The sequence below is a fragment of the Cuculus canorus genome, chromosome 14, assembly GCF_017976375.1.
Source record: "Cuculus canorus isolate bCucCan1 chromosome 14, bCucCan1.pri, whole genome shotgun sequence".
NCBI classification, from domain to species: domain Eukaryota; kingdom Metazoa; phylum Chordata; class Aves; order Cuculiformes; family Cuculidae; genus Cuculus; species Cuculus canorus.
This window is the reverse complement of record NC_071414.1, coordinates 16,196,833-16,224,407: the sequence shown is the minus strand read 5'-3', so window position 1 is coordinate 16,224,407 and position 27,575 is coordinate 16,196,833. Positions and strand designations below refer to the sequence as shown.

The 27,575-nt window shown below is 42.1% G+C and overlaps 1 protein-coding gene across 1 annotated transcript; it reads left to right on the top strand.

The window, feature by feature from the left end:
• The first annotated feature begins 2,079 nt into the window (after positions 1-2,079).
• On the top strand, positions 2,080-10,253 carry LOC104059823 (neuropeptide Y receptor type 6). Its single transcript, XM_054080011.1, has 3 exons — positions 2,080-2,218; positions 4,189-4,280; positions 5,440-10,253. The coding sequence occupies exon 3, from the start codon at positions 5,455-5,457 to the stop codon at positions 6,577-6,579; it is 1,125 nt and encodes a 374-aa protein (XP_053935986.1). The 5' UTR covers positions 2,080-2,218; positions 4,189-4,280; positions 5,440-5,454; the 3' UTR covers positions 6,580-10,253.
• Positions 10,254-27,575: the final 17,322 nt, after the last annotated feature.

The window sequence follows — 27,575 nt, the reverse complement described above, 5'->3', positions numbered from 1 at the left end:
ACAAACACTACAGCATTTGGCTGAAAACAATATGCCTTAGTCCCTTCATACACAGCCTTGGATTCCACTTAGTAAACATACCTTTGATGTCAGGCATAAACAGACCAAGAGCAGCTACGCCCACAAGCCTCTGATGTCAGATGCGATCTAATTCACAACAGGTTACAACAAAATTAAACGCATGGAAGGCAGCAGATTGACAGGACTGTAAAATTAAGGGGATCACACGTTAAACACATTAGTCTTCCCACAGATGGAGGACTGCATACGGTGCTATATTAGAAACAGAAGCCTTTGTAAATAAGCAACCTGACCTTTGTTTGAAACTTAAAAATAGAATCACAACATCTTTTAATTTTACTGGCTTGTTTCCTTTGTAAACAGATAATGCACTTTTATGGCTTGTTCTGATACATATCTTTATTCATTTCCCAGGTTACACTACAACCAGAAGGATAAATTCTAAAGTACTTTGGAAAAGCTTTGTTTTTATAGTATTTCTGACATAATCAAAACCTGCAAGTGCTAGAAATGTTTTAGAAAACTATATTCACATTGATGGATTGTAGCATCCATGTTCAGAATTTGCAGGCCACACCTAGTATGAAAAATAATGGGCTAAACTAAATTGATGGAAATTTTAGGGGGAGGTGTTAATGAATTCTTCCTAACAGTAAATTAGGCACATGACTACTTAATCTAGGATTACCATAGATGTTTAAAAAGCAGGTTAGGCAAATAGATCATTAACAGATACAAAGATACTAGAAGCAGGAGGTTCATCCGGCTGATCTCAGAGGCTCCCTCCACGCCTGTTTTCTACAAATACAATAGCATGACGACTAACGACATTTTCAGATAATTAGTTCTAACCTGCACTCCAGGTACAGCATCAGTCTTACTCAATCCAAAAGATCCTACTGCTTTTCAAAAACATTCTTTCCTGAACAAAACCAGAAATTGTAAGACAGACTCTAGCCCTCTCTCAAGTGTTTTGTCTACAAGTTTCTACTGCTCTAATTTGACAGGGAACTCTTACCTAGTTTTCCTGATTCAGTTCCTATACAGGCACATTCTAACTCTGGACCATTTTCTATTGCTACTGCTTTTTCTAGTACTGGAGAGCCACAGAATGGCTCAGCATAAGGGATTGAGATTGGGGCATAAGTGGACCCAGATATGAATTCGAGAGTTTGAACAGTGATGTACCAAATAGCACATCCTAAGAAAAAAACATCTCCTTTCCTGTCCCACAAATGTCCGCTTTAAATATTTAATAGGGAAACTCAGAATGCTAATTTTTACAAACAGGTGGTTGGTATGGGCTTTTACCAGCAAAACAGCAATAACAAAACCCCTCTTCAATATGCACTAGAGTAACATGCCACGCTTTGCTTTTCAGCAATATTTTTCTGTCTCTGGAGTATAAACAAAAATAGCAATTTATAATGAAAATATGCTGATCTTAATTGCAACAGAGCAAATTATACTCTTAATAGGATGTCCATGCTCTTTCCAAGCAGCTTACTGTGTTTTCATATCTCCCTCAGTTAAAAAAGCAATAAGCCATCTGCAGATGTTTGCGCATGAAATCCAACATAGGGAAAACATTTGCACTCCAGAACAGATAAGATAATTGAAAATGAAATTGCAAGATAAGGTGTTTGACAGTGTGGAGGGAAGCCGCACAGAAAAACCATCCCCATGACTACTGGTCCTTTCTCCTCCCTGCTCATTGCTGTTTGCCTCTTCTTGGATTCCAGAGCTTGTTTTATTCCTCAGCAGCCTTTATGCAGACCGGTGGATTCAGTCACAGTTGGGAATGATGGAACTGTGGTTTGTTTCAGAAAGAGAAGAAAGGAGAGTTCAATTATCACTTTAGCAGCAGATGGCTTTGCTTTGGATTCTTTTATACACTAAGGAGATGCGTTTGCTGGTTTTGTAATTAACTCAAAAAGGGAACAGAAAAATTGTTAAAGGCAGTGTGGATTTGACTTGAATTTTTCACCAGGCAAGACATCAGAAAATACATGAAACTGTGGCAAAAGTTACTGAAATATATTTTTTAAGGATTCTTGTATTCTGCACATCCTGTATTTAAAACTGAATGGGAAGTTTTACCTGTGCAATACTTTGGGAATGAAAAACCAGACGATGTTTGCAACTGAAACATTTACTGGTCACTTTGAAGAGATGGGACTGTGCATCTGTAACATAGGTAAGAAAATACTTAGGAAAAAAAGCCTTTTTAAAATAATTTTATTTTAGACTATGCTTTTAACTTTCTGCTGCTTATGTACATTTCAATAATGTTTCTGCATCTAGAGGAATGAAACAACTAGGCTAAGTGGGTTTTCATTTCTTGCGGTGTTAAACTCTCACTGTAGTAGAGAATCTTTTTCAAAATGCATGGATTGGGGATTGAAATAATTAGTTCTCTTTTTAAACACTTCAATCCAATTCTGACATCAGCCGTAGTTGCAGTTCAAGGATGCTGATTCTGCTAATAGTTATTAGCTTAAAAAATGCCAGCATGTATCAAAATATAGTTGAACAAGCTGCAGCAAGTACTAGCATAACTTATTTTCCTAATGCTACGAGTACTCCAGATGTTTAAACAAGACAGGTGTAATTGTTTTATTGCCAAGGAAATGTTTAAAATGCCTTGCAGAATGACATGTGCTAAAAACTACACTTTTGAACTCACAGTACAAGCCAAATAGTGAAAAGAAATTAATGTTATTCCTGAAAAAAAGGACAATGCAGATGATCAGTGTGCCTAAAGCTAACATAGTCAGTGAATTGATCAGACGGTCAAGACAGAGAATTTTCCTTAATGGTAGAAAGTGCCAAAGAAGCCCTATGACCCACACTGAATTCTTGGGAGATCACATTCAGCACTTGCTATCAAACTGTGTTGTGCAACCATGGATAAATAAGCAAGCATAGCAAATAGTGCATAAAATATTACAAACCTGGCTCAGCCTCCTGTCCTTTGAGTCCCCACAGCTTCTCCTTCTCACATAAAAAGCAGGGAAGAGCATAGCTTGTCTTTGAAGGTATCTTGCTTCCAAGCCAGACCCCCTGCTAATACCTGGTCTCTTTCTTCAAGGGCAGGGCTCAGATCTGTGTGAGTCAGGCGAATACCACATACGGCGCAAAAAGAAAGATCTCTCTTGCGATAAAGTAGCCAGGCTGTAGACCCTTACACATCTAAGCTGGCAGTAAAGCTCATCAGGGCAACATTTGGCACTGGTTGGCCTCTTGTCCTTCCAGCACATGCATCCTTCTATGTGATAAATCCAGCCAGGCAATTAGTGCTGCTTCAGGGAGAAGTAGTTACAGTGCATTCCAGGAAAGATGTTGCCTGAAGGTGCTGCTGCCCCGCCACATCATCGGTTTCTGCAGGGTCTGACTGTGCTAGCTTTTTGAATGCCTTCCCTTTCTCTGGGACGTATCAGGAGAAGAGTTTTTCCAAGCCCATGCACGCACAGTAGGGTCCACAGCTCTTGTTCTTGCTCTGCTGGAGTAGGGACACCTGTAAGGGACTACAAAGGCAATCTGGGCCACCAGACTTCAACAGCTTTTGCAGCATGACTGAAAGGTTTCTATGCCATTCTTTCCATATTGCTGTAACTGAGCCAGCTATATTACTTTGGGAGACTATGGTGCTTAACGTTAGCCCCTGACCACAAATTAGGTCGTATTTGGAGTATCAGCACCACATCTAATCACATAAATCTACAGCCACTTCTCACTCCAGCACACTAGTTGAAATGTATATTTTAATCAGGATGAGAGTGGTAAGAGATGCTCCAAAGATGGTTGGCGTTTGGTTTTTTTCCAGAAGCTTAATTTGAAGGACACACACTAACATGCAGAAGTATCACGATAAAGCAGTTGAGGATATAACTCTAGTTGGAATATTCTTTAGATGCCTGGGGGCAAACAGTTGCAGAATCATAGTCCCCAGTTTAACCCTGGGTTTGGTGTTTGACCTAATGCAATCAACCAAACATTTTTTATTCCTTTGTGACTAAATAATGGCAACAATTTCTATTAAAATGTTGACAGATCTTGTGCATATAAACAGATTATTTATAGTCAATAATAAAATGTCCACCTATCCCTTCTTTTTGTGCATCCTCTTTAAGTTTCTACTGCTTCTTCATCCTCCTTTTCCCACAGGCTCCCAACACCATGGTATTTATTACTTGGGGTGAAGAACGACCTCCTTCCAGCTAGTCTTTCAGTAATTCCTACTTCAAAAAGGAAGTAAGGTGAGTTGAGTTTTGAAAGGTATATATGTAGAACATATTTATCCATCTTTTAAAGAAACTCTTACATTCTTCTCTTTTCCTTTCCCAGACTGGAAATATAGCCTTATTCTGGTCAGAAAGCTGATGAGCCTTTGGTTTAAGATTAAATTCAACTCAATGATAAATTCAAGCCCATCAAGATACTTTACTGAACATAATTCTTCCCATTAATATTAATTTTATAACAACAAAGCTATACTAATATCAGATTTTTGTCTGACAACCGTTTAAGTTAGAACTGTAAGAAGAATCACCTCTGTGTCTCTTGAGTACATGCTGTATTCAACCACAGAAAAATTGGGGTTATTATTTGTCAATCTTGTACAGCAGCAAATGGTGTATAGGGAAATGAGACAACTTCTGACAACTACCAACGTGGCAATATTGTATGTATAACTATGATGTGATGTTTGTTTGGTTTGCATTTTTCTCAGATTGAGGAAAAAGGACATGCTGTCTCTAATACACAAGCAGAACTGGAGGCTCCCTTAAAGACGTCATTCATAGAGGTGTTGAATATCATTTAAGCTCAAGCACACCTCAGAAGGATTTGGTGTATTAGCTCACACTGCTTTGTCCTTCTAGAGAAAATCTAAGTGTGATGTCTAAGCTAGCAATATGATGGCAGGACCCCATTCTTCATTTTTCTGATAATAAAAAAGGAACAAATTATCCTTATTGAAATTCTTTAAACCTTGCTAAATCTTTGGCTGAGAGAAAACTTAAAGTATTTTATTTCAAAAAGAAAAGTTTATCCACTGTTGGTAAAGGAGGATTTGCATGAAAATGGTCATATAATTTTGAACAGAGATATCGCTGTTGTTTCTTATACATCACAACAGGTTACAGTTCTGTAACACTGTCAGTATAGAACTTCAGAAAAGGAGCCTCGACCTTCATAGATAGATAGATAGATAGATAGATATACACACACACACAAAGAACCATTAATACCCAACCAGTGGCTTCTCCCATCTGGATTTCTCAGTGCCATAATTATTACATTAGATTTGCTCAGAACTTCAAGGACACCGACTACAAAGACAGACTCATTGTAATCATGACCTCAGAAAGCTCCATACAAAGTATATTCTAAATAATACTGTTTTCCTTTCCATAGGTTGCCAGAGACTTCATGATGGATAAAGCCGTTCCACATCTCAGTGAGATTCTGTCTAATCAAACTATCTCAAACATTAGCTATTCTCAGTTTTTGAACTTTGACGCATGCCAACCTTCCTTCTTTGCAGAATTTTTGCTTATTACAGCCTACACATTAGTTACAATAGTGGGGCTTTTTGGAAATCTTTGCCTGATTATAATAATAAAGAGAAGGAAAGAAGCTCAAAATGTTACGAACATTTTGATTGCCAACCTCTCTTTATCAGATGTCTTGATTTGTATCATGTGTATTCCTGTCACAGTTGCGTATACCTTAATGGACTACTGGATATTTGGGGAAGCTATGTGTAAAATAAGTTCTTGCATACAAAGTCTGTCTGTCACAGTCTCCATTTTCTCGCTCGTATTGATTGCCATTGAGAGATACCAGCTAATTGTGAACCCACGTGGCTGGAAGCCTAGTATTTCACATGCTTACTGGGGAATTCTTTTCATCTGGGTATTTTCCCTCATAATATCCATTCCTTTCTTAATATTTCACCAATTAACAGATGAACCCTTCAAACATCTGTCTTTCCATAATGATTTCTACAAGAACAAGGTTGCTTGCATCGAAACATGGCCATCCATTACAGAACGACTGATTTTTACCACTAGTCTGCTGGTTTTCCAGTACTGCTTCCCGCTGGGGTTTATTTTTATCTGCTATCTCAGGATATTTGTATGTCTTCGAAGGAGACATGGTAAAATAGATAGGATGAGGGAGAATGAGAGCAGAATGAGTGAAAACAAAAGGATTAATATGATGTTGATATCAATCGTTGTGACTTTTGCAGCTTGCTGGTTGCCTCTCAATATATTCAACGTTGTTTTTGACTGGAACTATGAGGCACTAATGAGCTGTAATCATAATCTAGCCTTTACAATATGCCACCTTGTGGCCATGATCTCAACATGTATCAATCCTATCTTTTATGGATTTCTCAACAAAAATTTTCAGAAGGATTTGATAGTATTAGTTCACAACTGCAGATGCTCAGCATCACAAGAGGAATATGAAAACATTGCCCTTTCAAATCTGCAGACTGATGCATCTAAGGGGTCTCTGAAATTAAATAATCCCCCTGTAGATACTTAAAATAATCCAACAGGATTCACCAATATTTTGTAATTTGTTGCAGATGACATCTCTCTGTAGGTCTTGGTTGTGTTACTGCTGAGTTTAGAGGAAGCCTTTGCCGTTTAGTTCAACAAAACCAGGATTATCATCCCATAGGCATCCTCTAAAAAAAAGGTGCATTATTATGGTATTAATGCTAATAAACCACTTGTAAAGGTGATAAAGATTGATAAGCAGTATTAACATCTTACTTTTTTAATACACGATTTCCAACTCACTGGAATATTACCTTAACACCAATCAAAATAGTTCCACTTCAGCCACTGATGTAGTTTTTCTTCCTAAACACCTGGCTTCATCCAAGTAAACCATGACTCCTATGGCATTCCTAACTTCATCAGCCTTTTCACAAACTGTTTTCTGGCCTTTCAATATTCCAGCCCTCCACCGTTCACACCTCAGCCACCTGGTTAATCTGCACAACACTTTATAGGCAATTCACACTGTAAGGAGGGCCCCTCAAGTTATCCTAAGCCTCTACCATCTTCCTTTTAGCTCCAACACGCGGTTTGCTTTGGTTTAGTACCAGTTCAACCTTGAAATTGTATTTTAACGAGGGACAAGGCTTTTTTTTTTTTAGGCACTAATAGAGGCCTCGTTTGATATTCTGCAAATTCCTCTCAGACTGTGGCTGTTCAAGATAGAATACATACTTATCGTTTCTCCTAAAATTATTGTATTCAACTCCAAACCACTAGCAGAGATCATTGCTTTCTCTGTTATTATCATCACTGGTCCTTAAAACAGACCTTTTGGAACCTCCATTATCAAACAAGCACACTATTAAATCAAAGTAAATTTTTTTTTAGCTACTTATCCAGATTATAGGTTTCTCTTTGAGTAGAAAATTACATCTGTGTTTTAATTTCAGAAATCACTTTCTCCACATTTCTGCACTAGCAAGAGGCCACACTTGAGGTGAATGTAGTCATTTCTGATGTACCATGTTTGCAAATAGTTTCTTCTGTAATGCAGCACAGGAGAAGCTCAGAGGTATAATATTGAATGCATCTTCCCCCAGACTAAAACACATTAAGAAAAGAGAATTAACGTTCAGACTACAATCAGGTTCTTGATGACTCACCTATGTTGAAACTTACCTTAAGGCTATAAAATTCGCTTGAATAGGGACCTTCATTTTCTGTAGGCACACAGCTCTGAAAGGATTCCATCAGGTCATAGTTCTCTTGCTCCACTGCTGGAGAGCATTAGGCCAAACTGTCTGCATTACTCTACTCACCAGAGGAGCTCCATGAAACAATCCTCACGAGCTCTTGCGAGTGTGCTGGGTTGTTATGTGCTTTCTGATTCACACTGAACAAAAAGATCTCGCGGAAATCTATTGGGGCCAGATTCCGTTGAAGGCATAAGGGCAGCACCACTCACAGGAGTAAGGATGGCAGAATTAGTGACATGGTAATCAAGTACTTGAGTGACAGATATGGATTAGTTTTGGCATAGTTTAGTATTTTTTTCTAATTAGATCAAATATAATGCATGTAGAGTGCATAAATAACCACAACTTGAACACCTACCCTGAGCATCACAGGAGGAAAAACAGGATACAGCTAAATACCTAATAAAGGCTAATGGTCAGACTGTTGAGAGTACATTAGTATTAATTATTTCCATTAACTCCAACCCCCAGTCACTAGGCTCCCTTTATTGCTGATACAAACCACCCCCTTGATCAGCACAACAGGCATTTAACCAAATAGAAAGCAGTAACTTATAGCCAACGATACCTGTGACATATAATGTGTAATCAGAGTGGCTGGTGAATGCTTTGGTGAACGGGAAGTGGTGGAGCTTGTTCTCTGTTCCACCAGTGAGAATTCAGGGTAATAAAGTGATTAGTGCCATTTAACTTGATTAACTCAGAGGAACTCTGATTTTCACTTTTCTTGGAGATTCCAGTACCCGTAGAGAAAACCATCCAACATTGTCAGAAAATCCTTCACTGAATAGAGCACTTTAACAAGTTACAGTGGTATACCTGCTAGAGGCTGGGTTCTCAGCTGGATTTCTCTGAGTTTGGAACACAAATCTCTACCACCATCCTCCTCCTGTTTAAGCACACTGTTTACAGCTGCAGAGGCCAGGTCAGAGCAATTTACAAGCACAACATTCACGATGTACTCTAGATTATCAGACACAATCATTCTGATTACTCTCAGTTCTCACTGAAAACATCTCGGGCAGTATTTAGGCCCAGCTGAGATTCCCATGTGTGAACTTGTCCTGAGTAGCTCCCATACCAGAATTCCCATCCCACAGGCGTGCCCAAGTGTGCTTAGCTTTACAGCAGAGGTGTTTTCAGCATCAGGCCCAGAGTGATTAAACACAGCCACAAAACAAATGCTACTCCAAATTAGGTGTTCAGAGGGCTGGCAGGAACTCTCATGATCTTAATGAGAAGGCCAGTGACTGTGACGGATGACCTCCCTTCACTGTCTCTCCCTTAAAGTCCTCGGGCAGTACATTTCTATGGCAGTGAACAGCCGAAAAGAAAAAAGGTTGCAATTGCTTTTTATAACACCAATTGTCTACTCCTGATATCCTGATCAGAGTTAAGCAATCAATTTTTCCAGTCTGAATCTTGGCTTAAGAGGGTTCTTCGTTACCAGGTGGAAGCTCTCTGAGCAGCGAGACTGCTTCAGAATCAAATATGAATATAATAACTGTGCCTTGATTTCTTCTAGTCATTTCTTCCTTGCACTTTCTCCCTTGACTCAAGTGCTGATGCTCCAATTCTGTGCTGAACATTCAGTTATCAAGTATCTCTTTTCTTAATGCTGCACTTTTAGAAATCATTGCTAACTGATCAGAGTATCATCACTGCCTTGACGACGTCGCTCTTCAAGCTGCTCTCATTATATCCACTGGCTTTATATGCAGACTGGTATCTAATTTCCAGCCAAGTCAATAAGACTGAATTGACTCTGATAAGAAAAGGAATAGAGAGAAGTTATTTATTTTAAAATCAGAAGCATCATGGACTCCAACACGGTGTGTGATGGTGATGTATGTAACTGTGTAACTGTGCAATGTGCAATATTTAAACCTTGCTTAAGTCATAATATTAAACTGACTGATGTTGCCCTGTGTTAGGTAATGCTGCTAACTTTAGTTTCTCTTATTTTATCGGTATAGCAAGTAGACAAAACAGCCTTGCTCACCAGACTGTTGTCACTTGATGCAGTAGGTGGAAGACTGTTTCCTCGGGGAAGTAGAAACACGTAATTAATTACAGAAAGCTAGAGGGAGAACCTGAACTCCAGAATGCTGTTCAAATGTGAAAATAAAGTCTTAAAAAAAAATCACTGCTAAAAAAAGGTGCATCAGAGCTTTGTTCAAGTGGTTCAGTCAGATAGACCAGACCAATATATATATATAAACATCTTTGTAAACTAACATATCTTTACATGTATTTGTATTTAATTGTTGATTGGTTTAACTATAAGCACAAATCACTAGAGTTAGATACTTGGAAAATGGCATTAATTATGAAAATTATTCCATTGAACAGAAAGCTCAATTGATTCTTAAATGTAGTTATGTACATGGACAAAAGTGGTGCCATTGCTGTGTGTTATTTTAATACTTTGATTCCTGCAGCTTACTGCAAAATAAATATTACCCTGTATAAAACTGTTAAGTTGCCCAGCTGGTAAATTTTACTGCCTCTAATCTTGATGGTACAGTGCTCACACAAATACTTCTGAAAACTGGTTTAGCATTTCACATGTTCACTTATTACATAGACGTTAGTGAAGGATTAGATATTCACTGTTTCCAGAAGAGAGAAGGACTTATTACAAAACGAGCTAGAGAAGGAAAGAATCATAAAACTGGGAGGAGTCAATTCAATTTCAATTTTGTTGTAATTGCACGAAAACCTTTGCATTCCCATAGGCATGAATGGCATTCTGAAAGATTCATAACACTTTTTCCAGGTTGAAATGACCTATGGGACAGAGTGAAAACAGTAAAAAGAAGGCAACAAACCATCATCACTGACAGAGAGGTCTTTTAACCAAAATATTCTCTTGGGACTCACAAACTATCACAACCTATGTAAGGCCAGCACCTCCTCTCCCAATTCCTTCCTCCTGTTTCCCGTGCACAGATTGTGCCGGGTAGGGGCTGGTTTATAAGTTACACAGCAGCCAACACAATAGAGTCATCTCCTCACTTGCAGCTCTGGATGTTATTTAATGGAAATAAAATAGGATTTGGCTTTCAGGAGAAAAATCATCCTTCATATTCATATACCTTCTTTTAATTTTCACCTGATGCCCCACTTCGCCCAGGCCCATCGCAGTACATGGATGATAAACCAGGCTATTAGATATACATTGAGTTTATTTCATCACGTAAATATTTTTCTTCCTTGTTGTTTTGAATAGTACTCCAAGAGGAAAGAAAATCTATATCAAAGCTTTGATTAACCTTACAATGAAGGGTCAGATGGACTGCAGATGTGCTTAGTGGAACTTCACAGACCTCATAAACATAAACCAGCACTGTCCTTTCAATTCTGTTCTAATAAGATGCTTTAAAATGTTCCACAATGACAACCTTAGAATTATCTTGTCTGCTATCACTCATTTTTGAGCAAGGTTCCTTTGGCATATAGTGTGGTTTCCATGCAAATGCATTGACTGACGTCTTTTATTTCATTTCATCACCTTTTCTATTACTCACAGCCTATTTACATAATGTGATGGAAGTGACACCTGTGTGGAGCTGTTCCCTGTGCAGAATTCACTTCACCCTCATACTCCGTGAGGAGAACTTGTTAATTCATGTAGATGACAGGGCTATAATAGCTACAAGAATTAGTTCTTCCAACCAAGAACGGCTACTAGAGTCAGAAGCAGCTCTCAAAGTTTGGGGTCCTTTTAAAGAGAGTCACTTGTACCCTCTTGCTGCTCCTTTTTTAGGTTGGAGACTTCAGCAGTTCTTACTTAATGAAGCCGGAACTGCAATCCTGGAGGAGGCTCGGAGCAGCACAGATTTCCCAGGCACAACTTCTGCAGGGAGTGCTCCACAGCATCCACATCCACAGACTCCTAGGCGACACCCACCATTCCCCAGCACATTCAAATCTCTCTCTCTGGTCCTTAATACAGGCCAACAGATTTGTGCATTAACAAGCAATAAAATTACCGCTTTTAGGGCTAAAATCATTGGATGGTATAGTTGTGTCAGAGGAGTCTGTGTTTTAATTTCTGCATGGATGACACCTCAGGATCTGCCACTGATTTGCCATTACCACTGCTAAAAACCACCCTATGACCACAGTCTGATTATATTCCCATATTTTCTCAAGTAATGGCCAACGGAAGCCATTTAATCCACATTAGATCCCAGAACAGTCCTCATACTCTCTTACATCTCTCCAGAGCCAACTGTAATGGTCTGACCCATTCTTCTAGAATTTTCATCAACAAAATTATCTAAGTGCCATCCCCTCCTTTTTTTAAGTAACTCTGCAGGACCTAAACAGCAACCATTGACTTGCAGTCCTCACCCATTCCTGTTGCCTCTCGGATGGATTCCACTCCTAAAGGAGCTCTCTTCAGCTGCAGAAATGAATGCCAAACAGCCTGGATTTTGGGGAAGTAGTTTGACCCTGAAGTGGCAGTGAAAGAACCGAGCTTAATGGAGTAGGACAGAGCCACGCTGAACGCTCACAGGAGCTCAGACCCCAGAAGAGACTCAGGAAGATTCTGCAAGAAAATAAAGATACCCTTTACAAACTTTAGAGTCGATTGTAACAGCCTGAAAATACACATTTGTGTATTTCTCAATACATTGTGGCAACTATCTGAGCTTTCAGAGGAAGAAACATCTATTTGAGCATCATATAGGACTTTTCCTTAAAGATAAAAAGGCACCGGACAGGAACTATTTCGTATTTAACTTGCACAGGAGGGAAATCCACATATACACTGCAGCTGTGTCTGGAAAGGTAAGAAATATGGGTTCTCCTTGCAGGAACACAAGGTCATCAAGTATTTAAGATATTATCAATGGACCTCAAGTCTCCTCGTGTAAGACTTAGGTCTTAGAGCAAAGAGCATGAAGGAGCCCAAGAGTGTGGTCTGCTCTGAGAGTACATTGCACCTGGGGCTTTGCTGTAGGATGGACACTTTACATCCTCACTGTGTGGCTGTAAATTTATTCTCTTTGGAGGAACTCCAAAGTGAAGGTCAGAAGGAATTCATTGCACCCGCAGAACATACATTGGGAGGATAATTGGTCAGCAAATACTCTCTTTTGAGGTTTCCAGGCCTAATATTCCACCGTTTGTAAAGAACAGCTTTATCAGTCACCTTAGCATGGCTGTCAGCATGACATGATATCCTATCCAGCACACATTTACATTTTTGCATAACAAATGGCTTTACGTGTCTTATTGCTTCCAGCTTTTTATTCACAGAGCTTCCTAACAGCGTGAGCAGGTCAAGTTCTTACTTACAGCAAATGCACCATGCAATCCTGCTCTGGTTAGACATCAGACTTAAAGATCTCCTCCTCAGGACCTGGATCATTCATTTCTACCACCACCAAATATGCACGTAAAACAGCCTAGGCTTTCTCCTGAAATTGGCTCTCGACAGGGCGATCCCCGCAGGCACCGTCTGTCTGCAGCTCTTTGTCGGAGGGAAGCTCTGGGTCATGGCACTCAGGCCAGAGCAGAGCAGAACTGTGGAAAATGTCACACTCCAGTGGTTTCGAATGTGGCCATCCAGGCTAGTGACCGTAAACACCATCCGAAGAGCGCAATCTCCAGGGGCATCCGCAGCACCGCAGAACCTCCTGCCAACTCATGTCAGACCCCACACTTGTCAGGCAGAAACCCCAAAACCTAAGGCGTATGAGGATAGAGCTGTGTTTTAAAGTGCTCTTCATCAGCTAAAACCAGCTAAACCTTTTGCCTGTGTTTAGGTGTACAAAACCATGGACATACTGCACTTAATCAAAACCTGCAGTAACTAAAGCCCTGTGACTGACTGGGAAGAAAAAATTGCTGGCTTCTAATTAAAGATGAAGTTGAGATTCCTTTAAAAATTGGCCGCAGAATTAGTATTGCATCCAAAAGCAAAATCTGAGTTGACTGAAAGGTCATCAGACACAGGGAGATAATTACTGCTTGATGTTCCAGGAACCCCGAGCTCTGACACTAAACTTTTTTGGGAAAAAAAAAAAAAAAAGGCATGCATGCTGGAAGCCTTTGATGAACAATAACAAAAAGTTTCTTTCTTCTCACCCTCGTCACACAAACAGCCCAGGCAGGGAGATACTGAGGGCATTATGCAAGAAAACCTCAACAATCCCGTGAGCCTGAGCATCCTGTTCAACCTCACATCCTTATCCATTCAAACACAGGACAAATCAAATATTTCAAGAGAAAACTAACTTTCTTTTCATTATTATCATTTACTTTTCTGACTAATCAATTTACTGAGCTGAGTAGGTTTGGTTACACAGCTTTCAGTCCTTGCCTTTTTCCAAAAGGAAAATAAAGTGCACTAAGATTCTAGGAGTACCCAAAGCTGTGTTAAAAGTGTGCATGGGACTAGTGTTAAGAGAAAGTACTTTCAGTATGGTTTTGCATGAAAGAGATCTGCGACAGATGTGCAAAAACCATTTGAGAAGAACAACAGCAAGTTATAAGCAAAACCAAATTACAAACAAAGATTCTGAACAGTTCAATTATTGTAATCAAGAGTCAGAGAACATCTGCTGCAAGAAATAATAGCTGCTGCTTGTATTCTTGTAAAAGCTCAGAAAAACATCAACTGCTAATTAGGAAGGCTTTAAAAGCGTACAGAATGACAGAATCATTGAGGATGAGAAGGGACCTCTTGAGATCGTCTACTCTAACCTCTCATGCTCATAAAGATGTAATCCTTTTTGTCAAGCGTAATCATAAATTTACCTCATTAAAACTTCAACAGAAAACTGCTCCTGGGAGAGCAGGCCATGGAGGAGCTGCGCGTGGGTGTGTGGCCAGCAGTGCCCACGTTCCTGCCACGGGGCGTCGCTTAACCACCAATGATCTCCATGGGAAGCTTAGTGCAGGCTCCAGTTCAGTATTTCACCACCTTGAAGGATTCATCTCTTTCCTTCCATCCCAGTTGATGTTGCAGGACCTTAATTTTCTCAGAAAAATCAAAATCCACTGGTGGAGGTCACTCCAGCCAGCAGCACGGAGGCGGCTGTTGGGAAGGCAGCAGTGAGCAGGTGCCATGTGGAGCTGCTGCCGAAGCAGGCAGGAGCATGGCAGGTCTGGGCAGACGTGCAAGGCAAAAAGTGATATTTTTATTTTTTCATTCTTTTTCATCCAACAGACCCAGCCAGAGCTGAAGTCAGTAGAAATAAGCTTGCTGACCACTTCATTTGTGGGATCCTGACGAGTTTGGAAGTTAATGTTTGAGTACATTGTTCGATATAGAAAAAGAGACCAGCAGAACTGCCTTAGATGACCAGAACCCAAAGATCCTGCAGATTGCTGCCACCTGCATCTTACGTTAAATATGTCTGGAGGAGCTTGTCAAATCTGATCTTCATCAATATGTGTCAACCTTTTATACTGACTTTATTTGTTTAACCTTAAGAGCGATCAAACTGGTCCCCAGGCAGGTATTACTCGCATGCCACCTTTAACACAATCAGATTAGTACTGTATTTACTCTAAAAGCTGAAGCCTTGATGTGACGGCAAACCAGATGCTCAGCATTGAAATGAGATCCCCTGAACAGAGCACAGAGCCTGGCCCCCACTTCCAGCCCCATCTTGGAGAGGACCGTGCTCACCATATGGTGCTCCTGCTATGCCTGTGCCATTTTTAGCTTCAAACACTGGAATCGAAATGGACAGATCTAAAAATAAGGCTTTGATCCTGCCAGGATGCCTGCTGATCACGCCATCGACCTTTTTTTGCTGGTCGACAAACCCGCATTGTGCCATGCACCCTTCAGTCCCTCCATAATACAAGTTCACACACTTTGCTCTTTCACACCTGATTCCTTAGACCCACTTTTTCCTTCATTGCTTTCTCTCCTGCTCTTCTCACAAACCCATATGCCTGGACTGGAATGTGCATGGAATCTGACATTGTTTATCCAGCTGGAAAGAAAGCAAACTTATACCCTAGGTAATTAAATGAGTCTTCCACTTCTTGAAAAGCTCATTCCACCGTTTACCTGACATGCACCACCAGCACAAGGTGCCACTCCTGCAGCACAAACAGACTTCCCAAGGACTGGCCAGTTCTGCTCCCACCATCCCCCAACCACCCTCCTGGCAGTTAAACAGTCACAGGGCCCATGTTCATATCGTTCTCTTGGAGCCAAACTCAGCACTGCTTTTCTTTGTCTGCTCTTTACTCCACATAAGCGCCAAATGACATTAACGTGAAGGCTCCCTGAAGTTCCATCTCACTAACATTTAAAAATACGCTATTGATTGGTGTCTGCCTTGTGTCGGGACTGGTCAGCGAGCCGCTGTGAAGGACACGGGAGTGAAGAGTGAAGAGGGGAACTCTTCAGAGATGTTCTGCATCAGGAGAAGGCTCAAAGCGCTCAGCAGCTATACTGCAGTGCCCAAAGGGATACGTACACTTTGGTAATTGAGGTGATGCCAGTTTCCCAAGCCAGATGACAATTGATCTGATGTGGAGCTCATGGCCAGACTAAAGCCATTTGTCATGCTTCGTTACATAGACTATATCCACATCTGGTCAAACATCTTCAGGTCCTCTAGAGAAAAAAGAAGTGAAAAAAATTAAAATACATTACTCCCCAAACTGTCAGAAGATACAGGTACAGTAGCACCCTTGTTAAAAACTGTCAGGAACCTTCTCAGAGAAATCAGTGTATTTCCAATGTGATAGATGATTTTTTCCAGGAAACTACTTTCAATCACTTCTGAAATATGAACTTGTTGAATATCATAAAGAATAGACATTTGCAGAACAACAGCCTCATTTTAAATGTCATGAAAGGTCGAGACAAACTCAGTTCAGAATCCTGCCCAGGTCTACACCTTCTGCTTTGGCTGTCACGAAGCAGCAGCAGGTGCTGGGTCAGGTCCTGGGAGGAGCAGCAGTCCCTTCCCGCACAGAACTGGGAGAGCCTGCAACGCTTCCTGCATAACCACCGCATCAACTCTTCTTCCCGAGCAACCCAGAGCTCTCAGTCTGCCAATTTACCACACCTTACACTGACAGTAATAGAAACTATAGTGAAAACATCCGGACACCATATTACCAATGAATTTATACAGCTGCAATTAAACAAAACCTTGAGAGAACTCAAACCTGTGGAGCTTCATGCGTGAACTGCCTGAGCTGTCTGCCAAGTTCCACTGTCATGCTCACCATTCTGCTCATGAATCGACAATTTCCACATATTTTTCTCCTGCTGGCCTCCATGTAAATATGCAGAGCTTGAATTTATGAAAATCTTTTTTTTTCTTTGTTCAGTTTTGGAAAAAAAAAAAGAAAAAAAAATAACCAAAATCCTTTCCCCATCCCGCTCCTTTATTGTATTGATATTTTCTCTTTTTATCTCTGTAGACCAAGGTTAAAGTTCCAACTCAGTCACAGGGCTTGATGGAATTGCTTCAGTCCCTAATAACTGTCCCCATCGTAAAACTATTATTGCACAATCTGTCACTATTAGCCATTGCTGTTTGGCCAAGGCAGCAGGTCGTATTGGTCACACCTGAGGCACAGGCTGGGTTGGGCACCTTAGATAACACAGTAACTACCTGCACAAGGCATACCTTTAGCTCGGCGTATTGTTCACCTTATTAAAAGAGATCCAAATCAATACAGTTTTTAAGAGGAGCTGTTGTTTTATTGGCATGTTTCCTGCTGGTGTTTTATAGGAGCAAACTATTTTTTTTGCACTGCAGAAAATCAAGGCGGTATCATGCTTAGATTGTATCTAATTAATTTTTCATACTAAAAACCTTCTTAGTGCCAGACGGCCTATATGTGGCCATTTAGAAACCAAAAGGCATCAGCTAGAGAAAAAACAATGCTCTTAGCTTTGTTCCCTGACCCCTTTTGGACCTTGCTAGTCAAATTGTATTAAACACCATGGAATAGGGAAGATATTTAAGAGAAGTATGAATCTTTATGATTTTAATGCAATCTCTCCAGCCTTCAGAATTATTCTTTCCCATTCAAGCCATTATTCTCCAGGGTAAAACACAGGAGCACACGATATTAACCCAGGTCAAAAGATCTTTGGGTTGTCATCATCATCATGATCAAACCTGGGGCCATTGAGAAGGAAGGAAACAGGGTCTGCTGTGGCTCTTGTTATCACCTTCAAGGTACAATTTGCTTACTGACATAGGAAGAGAGACCAGGATTGCTGAGCAAGGGACGGAGAGCGTGGCTGAATCCAGCATGACTGCAGTCCCACTCTGCGTTTCCCAGGGGAGGTGCAGAAAGGAGCTAAGCACCTATCTCCCTTCTGCACAAGTGAAGCCTGGGCTTATGCAAACAGCGCGAAGGCATTTCTGTCCTCTTTATGCCAGGCTACCTGCTGGCTAACATTTGCCAGAATGTCACAGGGAAAGGGAAAAAAAGCGCTCCTTAATTATAGTCCTTCTGTGGTTCGACTCGGGGGTTTTATTGAAAGGGAAAAGGCATAGAGAGCAGCTAATCAGCGGCTCCTAACAAGTGAAGTTCTAGAGACTGATTTTTCAAGTGATTAGTGGTGCAAACACAAATTTTGCCAACTCAAAATCTTTGCATTTTCATCCAACAGCTATTTTCATTAACCAAGAAAGGATCAGAGAGGGTCAGTTAACAGCCAATACCTGCCTCAAATACTAACAGCTTTATTACCACAGCACACGGATTTTAAAACCTATTTTGTAGCTTTGTTTTCATGGTCTCAGTAGCTCCATAGGTTCCATTTGCAGCTTTAATTAAAAGCAAAATCTGCTCCTGAATCTTTGCATGTATGATTCTTGGGGCAGGTTTTAGACTCCATTCCTTCAGTCTCTTACAGATTCCAAGATGCAACATTAATGCCCCAGGGAAGAGAGAGGACCCTGAATTAGGGGCACTGTTGTCATATGAGTTGTTACAGCCCTCCCACTTTCACCCACTGCGCTCATTACAGAGCACCACGGGGTATTCACTTACACCAAGGACTGGACCATCGCAGCGTTTCTGCAAACAGAGTGATTTTTCCTTTAGTGAAATGCCATAATTTACGATGTGCAGGACACCATTACTGAACCTGCAGTTAACAATTACAATTAACTGGTGGTGACAAGAGAAGGATGGATTAAGGCACTGTCTACACATCACACAAATTGTCGAATCATAGAATAGTTTGGGTTGGAAGAGACCTTAAAGATCATCCAGTTCCAACCCCCCTGCCATGGGCAGGGACATGCCACTGGATCAGGCTGCCCAAGGCCCATCTAACCTGGCCTTGAATGCCTCCAGGCATGGGGCACATAAACTATTCTTCAACAAGACATTTCATGCTATATCTACAAACCCAGGCTTTTCATTGCACTGCTTTTCATCCAGTCCTGCACAGTGATTAAACCAGGACAGAATATGACTCTATAGGTTTGTCCCTACTCGAGATCTGGGGCTCCCAAGTCATCTTCCCACACACCCAGGATGAGATAATCTTGTAGTGATCAGTGAATTCTTTCCAGTCTCAATGCCAGGTTTGGTTTTGCTCTCCAAATTGCCTGCACAGGAAGCTCTTAGACCAAAATTTCCTCCCAAGAGAGGTTTTGCCCAGTGCACAGCAGCTGGAAAACCACCCAAAGTTGCTTCCTAAGAATTGCCTCTCTTGAAGAGAAATCCAATGCCTAATTTCAAGCTGTCACAAAATCCCATGAGCCCCAAAACCTCCACTTTCTGCCCTGCGGCATTGACAGGGGAAGCAAGCACTGGCAATAGCCACGTGATAGCTTTTTAGACCCTGAATCACACCAGACATTAGTGCAATGCAGTCAGGGATGTTTCTCCTCTTCCTTATGCAGCCTTAAACTCATAAAAGTACTAATGAATACATACGGGACCCGAGAGTAAATGTTGATTCCTCGTGCTTACACAGGCTCTGAGATAATCTCACTGCAGTTCTCGGTGGAATTAATTCATGCACTGCGTGCACACAGTGTTATCAAGATATGGGAAGGAATGCATTACATAAATATATATTTATCACAGGGAGTGGAACAGTTGAGACCAATTTTCATTTTAGCTTCTGCACTTAGATAGGCTTTGTGGATATTTTCCTTCAGCAAATTATTCAATCCATCACAATTAAAGTAACACAATGTAATCTTTCCTTTAGTCTAATTTTTCTCCTTCTGCCAGATATACAAGTTTAAAATACTTTCAAAGTAATATTTAAAAAAGAAAGATTATTTTCAGAATTAGCACAAATCTCCTAATGGGCTCAGAATTACATGCTGGGAGTCTTGCGATGCATTGATTTTTGGTACTTAATTTTAAAAGATTTCTGAAGTATGCCAGCATGAATCTGAGCTGATATTCCCCAGGAAACTCTAATGGACTTGAGCACTCAAATCCCTCTGAAGATCAATCTCCTTTGCCCTGTGCTGCTGCAAACACTCTCCTTGCCCCACACACTCAGAACTGCCCCTCTTGGATCCAGGACGATGCCCACAGCCTACGGGAGGAGCAATCCCTGCCTCCGTGCGAGGCAGCAGCCCACAGCATCTGCATCTCAGGTACTTACATAGTTCAGGAGCAAAGCCCTGGGGAAGGTCACAAACTTGAAGTCAGAATGAGAGATAGGTGGAAAGACGGAGCAGAAACTTAGATAGTGTCTGTTTCTTTGACAAAGACAGGGAGAGGCAGTGACCGGCTACGAAGCCAGGCCAAGAACCACAGCACCTTTACTCACTGCCAGATTGGGCAGATTTGACCCAACAACTTAAAATCTTTTACTACTAGTTCCGTAAGCTTGCCCAAGGTAAAGCATATGTACATACCAATATGCTTATTAAATAGCGAATAAGAGCTATGCTAAGAGTTTTTGCACTCTCCTGTAACCAAGAGACAAGCGAAGAAGAGCAATTCAACATCACCCCAATTAATGAATGTGATTTCTTCTGTCCTTTCCTTCTATCTTCCATCTCCCGACTTTGTTTTCAAGTCCCTTCCCTTGCTATACCTCTGGAATGTTTAATTTCATGTCTGGGCTCTGCAATGGAGAAAGGCCAGTACTGGTGCTTCTTAGGCGAAGAACTGAGAACTTCTTAGCATGAGGCAGACCCACATTCTCAGCAGGGACACCGAGTGTTGGAGTGCAATGCATACACAAGTGCCCGAGGAGCTGGAAAGCAACAACAGCAGATTTCTTCCCCGTGTTTCCCTAGGTAGCAACAGCTCCTGACAGCAGCAACCTGCTCTTACACGTTAGCTAAGGCTCATGCATCACGTTCTGGAGAGAAAATACACCAAATTATCTGTACTGTACTAGGAAATTATGCCGTGCCATCTTCGCAAGTGTCAGTCTAATTGCGCTTTCAGTGAGCCTTTGGCTCCCCCGATTGCAGAGCTACTGGCAATAATCTTAACAGAAAAGGCATGCATCACCATTGTAAAGATTTAAGTTCCCATTAGCTCTTGAAGCAGCAGCGCTGTTTTTTTCGTGAACCCTTCCTCAGTAAGCGATTCAAAGGAAACAATTACCCAAACCAAGCTGTCAGCGTCCACGTTATCTGGAAGCGCTCGCCCTCCCTCCCCACAGCCAGCCCAGAGCTCTCTAACTACTTAGTAAGACAAAGGATGCTGAAATAATCAGCAGGTTCAAACCCTGACTGTTGCAAGACCCAAAAAAACAGCCTCAGAAAAGAAACTGGTGTGAAAGGGGTGAAAACCCTCAAGGTTTGTTTTTTTCCCTGTTCCAAATGCTTCGCTGTGTCTGGCAGGCAGAAAGCAGCGTGCAAGGAGATGCAATCAGCTTATGAAGGTCAGAATGGGAACCAAAATCAGAGCTTTCCACCAGCTCACAGTCCCCCCAACTGAGTTTGCACAGAAAGCAACGCTGCTCTGTGCCGGGTGGACTTGGGTATCACACTGCACCACCGGTACAACCCTGTCCCAGAGGACACTGGCGCTCCCGCACATCAGCTACACATCTAAGCCAGGGAGGAAAGGGTCCCTGTTCTCCTCCCCGCTCAGCTGGGCTGAAGCGAGGAACAGCCTTCACCCCAACGCCTCTCCCTTTCCTTCTCCTCCACACACTGAATGATGCAAGGGAGTCGGGATGCCAAGGTGGTACCAGACACTCCAGCAGACGGAAAACTGGCTATTTTCAGCACACAGCAACAGGCAGCGACTTGCTGAGTGCAAACCACGGCTTTTGGAGTTGTTCTCCACCCCAAACCGGTGTCAATGGAGCACTAAGCTGACCAGCTGTGCACTAATGAATCAAACAGCCTGCATCGCTCCTGCTTCACGTATGAACCGAAGACAATTCTGCATGGTTAATTTACACCAGTGTTGCAGGATCCGGATCCGTTCTCTCCAGATACAGAGTTACTTCACATAGCTGCTCTATGCAAAATAAAAATTGCCTAATTCTTTGCTTAGACACCAATAAATTAATACATCAGAACTCACAGTCTTATTTTTCATGTGCACATGTTTCTATTAGTCTATCCCACCAGGAGGCTTGGAGCTAAATTAAATCTCTCATTTTTAAATCAACAAAAGATTTTCCACTCATCCGCAACCGAATTAAATTGAGACTCTCAATATCAAGATCTTATTGCATTATGATACTGACTGTTAATATGACGCATGCTAATATGTGCAGCAAAACATAACATGATATCAAATCCTGTTAGGCTACAGCCGTGGCAAAGAAATGACTGACAGGAAGGATGTTCCCCCAAAATAATCCCAGTATTTGTCTGTGGCACTTACACAAAGGATATCTTTGAGCCACAGCTCGTATCTTTGCCAAGTGAAAAACCCAAGACCGACCCTGGTTTTTTTTCCCCATTTTAATTTTACATACAACATTTAAAAAATAACATCAACATATTTTAAAGAGCATCATTACTTTTTAATGTATGTTTATTATTTTCTACAACACATGGACAGCACGTAAACAAAGCAAATTGGCGATGATGAAGCAAACTAACAGACTCTGTGCATCAGCCTAATGCCACTTAAACAGAGGAAATAAGCAGGGATGAGAATCCTCCTAAAATACAGGACAGACACAAGGAACCATCTATATGGTTTGAGCTGCCAGAAAACTAAAGGCACGTCATGGCAGTCATGACTTGGTGAGGTCTTTAACTACAGTTTCTTCTGCTTGCTCATGTAATCATAGCTTACATCTTTCTAACAGAATGTCTCCCAAATTTTCTCTCTGTTTCCACCACCTCCAAGCCACACAAATAATTAAGAAGCAATCCCATTTACAGCAGGTGGGGATGAGGGGTTTGCTGAACACAGGGTTGCGGTGATGTAAAAGTTGGTGCCACAATCACATTCAAAACCAAGTCGCCCAGAAGGATGGGCTGTAGGCCAGGTTGAAATAGGGGCTGAAATTCCCAATCATCACCATCACACACCCACACACGGTCCTGGCCATGGGAGATGACAAAGCAGCTCGTCCCTCCCTGGGGTTCCCCCAAGCTGGTCTGTCCCAGCCCCTGTGCAATGAGGAGCTCTGTCCTACCCGGCAGCCACCAAGCAGAAATCGCATTTGTTTGTTTGTTTGGCTACAAATTCCTGCAGTAAGGCACCCAAGATGGGAAGGAGAATTACAGGAGGAATTACAGCCTATGAAGTAGTTTGCTAGGCACTTGTACTAATTCATAACGTTTTAGTGATTAGCAAAGATAAAAAAAGCATGAAACTGCCACCAGTGAAGCCTTGAAACTTCTCAGCTTTCCTCCGAACCCCCAGAGCTTCACGAGAAGGACACCCAAGGGCTCTGCTCTCCCTCTTGGCAGCACGGGCAACGTTTACTCGGCCTATGCTATAGAGCTTTCTGAAAGGAGCCCAATCTTAGTCTTTACCTGCACGCTTGTTCTGTTAGATTTAGCCACGCGATTTGGAATTAAACACAAAACCTTCCCCCATGTGAATTGTGATTAGGGGGACAGCAACGATCGCTGCACACTGACAGCTCAGCCAGGACACGTGCAAGTGCAGGTTTGGGAACTGCAGGCTGACGCCAGAGACTTTGATATTAAAAAAGAATTTATAAAAAACCCCAAACAAACAAACAAGAAGAAGAAAAAAACCCCACACCTCTGCTACAGCCTTAATTTTACAGCTTGAATGCTCAGTAGTATTTTCCCTGCTCCTTCACGAGTTGCAAGATGTTCTGCTGAAGGCATTTGGGGTTTGCCTGAAGAGGCGCAGAGTGCTGGTGCCATCTGCTGTTTGCTGGGCACTGGCCGGCAAGCACAGGAAACCAAATAATAGCATAGAAAGAAAAATTACTTGATAAATTTATACCTGGCATGCATAAAAATCCTTCAGATGCCGGGGGTCTCCTGTGGCAGTTTAGGAACAAGCAAATCCTTGCTGACAGAATCTTCAATGCCCCATGAAATTAGAAATAACGACCTTCTAGAAGCAAAGAGCAGGATAAAAACAGAGACAGACACTTAGTTTAAGGCTGAAGTTACTTTTAGCCTTAGCTTAATTAGTTACCTTTAGCTCCTCAGACAGGAGGCTCATAAACCCAACAGTCCCGAGGAGAACGGACTGAGCTCTTTCTCTAAAAGCCCATCTGCTGTTTAGGACACATATTATCAGCTGCATATGTAAAACCCTGACCGAAACCCAGCCTGCTCTCATCCAGCTCCTCAACTGAAGGCACTGCCGAAGCTCACAACCCAACATTTCCTGCTGTTGAGAGCCACCTTCTCACCTCCTCAGGAGCGTTCCTCGGCCACCACGAGGAGCCAAGCATCCCCAGGTGAGCAGGTCCCGGCTGCCCTGGCAGGGAAGGTGATGCCCTAAGACAACCTGGCCAGCCAGCAGCAAGGCAGAGCGCCGGGACACGTCTGTCCAGCCTAGGGACAGGGGACCTGCTCCCACCATGCCAGAGATTAAACCATTGCAGCCAGTGACTTGAGGGACTGGAAACACAACCACTCGCCCATCTGCCTTTCCAAGATGCGCAGTTTGCATCCAGACCTGACACAGGGGCAGCAGCTCCCAAGATACTGGTTTGAGTTTGACAAGAGAGGCTGTTATATAGCTGGGGTCCAATTCAGCTGCTTTGTATAAGAATCTTTTCCACTATCCTTCCAAGAGTTAATTATACTGACAATTGTGCTCTATCTTAAGCACCTATGTTTGCTCTCCAGCCAGAAAACAGGTTTCACACCAGATGCCATACCTCTTCCCACCCATACAAGTCACTAAATGCTGATAGGAGGTACAAAGAAGGAAGGCAAGTAGAGCATTTCTGGCAGAGCACAGGCAATATGATTTTTAAATGTCCTCTCTTACGAGCATAGAAACCTGCAAACTTGAGGACCAGAGGTGCTTATGTGGCCACCAAGAGAGCCGCAGCTGTTGGGATGGCATTCTGAATATGCAGAGGGAGCTTCTGCCAGAGCTAAAAACAGAAAGCCTGGGCAGCACGAGCAAAGTGCAAGTGATCCGCATCTTGCATTTGTTCAGACCATCTCTGCCGGAGGCGTGCCAGAAGGAAAAGTTTCTGCTTGTAGCAATTTTCTCTACGTCAATAAATTAACCCTGTTTCCTAAGCACCAAAAAGAAAAGCCAATTGTAAGAACCACTGTTATAATAGAGAATGGAATGAGACATCACGATGAATGCAATCCTCTCTGCTCTAGCAAGTAGATTGCTTAGGGAAAGGCCAGAATAAAACATTCCACTCTGCAAATATCTTGGCTTTAGCTGCATAAAACCTAGACTCTCATCCAGGCAGGAAACTCACATAAAATTTCGATGTGGTTTAGGGCTGTATCACGATGCAGCCTGCAGGGGTTTGTTAGGACCCAGTTTAGGGGCACATTGATACACCGCCCCTATAGATATCAGGGTTTGCCCAGGACTGGCAAACTTCCAGCTCCTCAAATTGCCTATAGATAAGTCTATATAGCCTACAGTGGCACAGGGTTAAGTTACAGTGGAAAATATATTAGATATGTCAAAATGTCTGAAGTTAAACCCGATGGAATGCTGCCAGAATGCATCGCTGTAAGATCATCCAATAGGCGGGTGCCTCAAGGCATCGTATAGTAACGTCTCTATTGCAACACTGTGAGTGAACTTTAATTTCACGCTAGTCATACTCCCCATTAAAACACTGTTCCTGGGATTCAGCACATGAAGAGCAAGCAGGCACCTCTGTTAAGTTGCTTTTAGAAGTTGATACCAACAGATGATTGAGGACATCTTCCAGCTATGCCACTTTTTTTATGTAATAACACGGTTCTGAATTATTCCCTCTCATTTGCTATCCTTTTCCAGCACAGTTGCTTCAAGTGCCTTGAAGTCTACAAGTGGGCCAGCAAAATTTAGAAGAGTACTTGCCTGATGGTGACATCATCAGAGATAATCTGAATTTACACAAATATACCCACGATAAGCATCTAGACAAAAACTATTGAACTGTCTTTCTCAGGGAGAACATCAGACCTTCGGTGGAACAACTAGTAAATAGCAGCAGAAAGGTCAAATATGTCCCGTTTACCAAACGGAGCCCTCATGTAAATTTGCATTGCTCCTCTGAAGCCAGAGGAACCATACCAATCCAAAACTGGGTTTGGAGCAGTGTACTATCAAAGATGGAGGCATCCCAACAGTTGCTGGCCTCAGTCTCAGTTAAGATTTATCAGCCAGGCTTGGCTCAGTCTACTGGTGAGTCCAGTTTCAGACAGGTTTGACTAAGTGTAATCAGCCAAACTTGGCTGAGTCTATCAGTGTTTACCACCCAGCTGGAGACCTCAGTGGTGAGGGCTTGGGGAGCCTCCCAGCACCTGCACTCACAGCCCTCCACTGCCTTTGGACCACAGACAGGCTGTGACACCTTTTGGCAAAGACTTCTTTGTGACTAAAACTCCCCAAGTCTCTCCTCTGTTGGCAGATGATTGCTTTTAACTCACAACCGCCTTCATTGAACTTTGCTGAAGATCTCTTGGAGGAAGAGCCTTGGCTACCACCAACGATGGGCACCATCTCCTTCGAATATGTTCCACTGACTGATGCGGAGACTGCCCTTGCCCACCTATCCGCTCAGTGTCCTCTCTTCCAGCAGATGACCTCAACCAGCCTCAGCCTACCAGAGGTAACTTGTTCTTTGGGAAAGACCAGCTGTGGCCTTGCCAGGCTACTTGGAACTCCTCTCTCTCCCAAAATTCATAGCTCTTCCAAGCTTCCTCCCTATCCCTGGCTCTGTTGTGACATGAGTACCAGCTCATACTCAGCTCCTTCATGCAAGAGCAGGAAAGTATGCTGGATTTCCTAGTAGAAGTGAGAAGAATTCATTTAATTCTTACTATCAGAACAATCCTAGACACCAACTCGCCAGTGAAGATGCCCAGGTTCTCCACAGGGCAGGTCTATGCAGTTTCACACCAAGATCGTTTGTTCCCTGACTTCCTCCATTCAGAAACCCCCTCTTTGGAATTTAAAAAAAAATAATAAATAAAGCAGGACTCATCAGTCTCAGAGTCTGATGTGGTATAAATTGAAACGTCACTTCAGAGGCCCCTGACAAAGCACTTCAGGAAGAAAAGCCTCAACATTTGTGGCCTTTGTGCCAGCTGCTTTTCCAGTTTGGGAAGGGTTTAAGGTGGCTGGAATAGCCAGTCCCTTCCCAGCACTCCTGCATTCAAGCCTGCGTCAAAAGTTTGTCTGATAATTACATGATCAGGAGGTGAATAATAGTCTAAATTCCTTGGGTTAGACT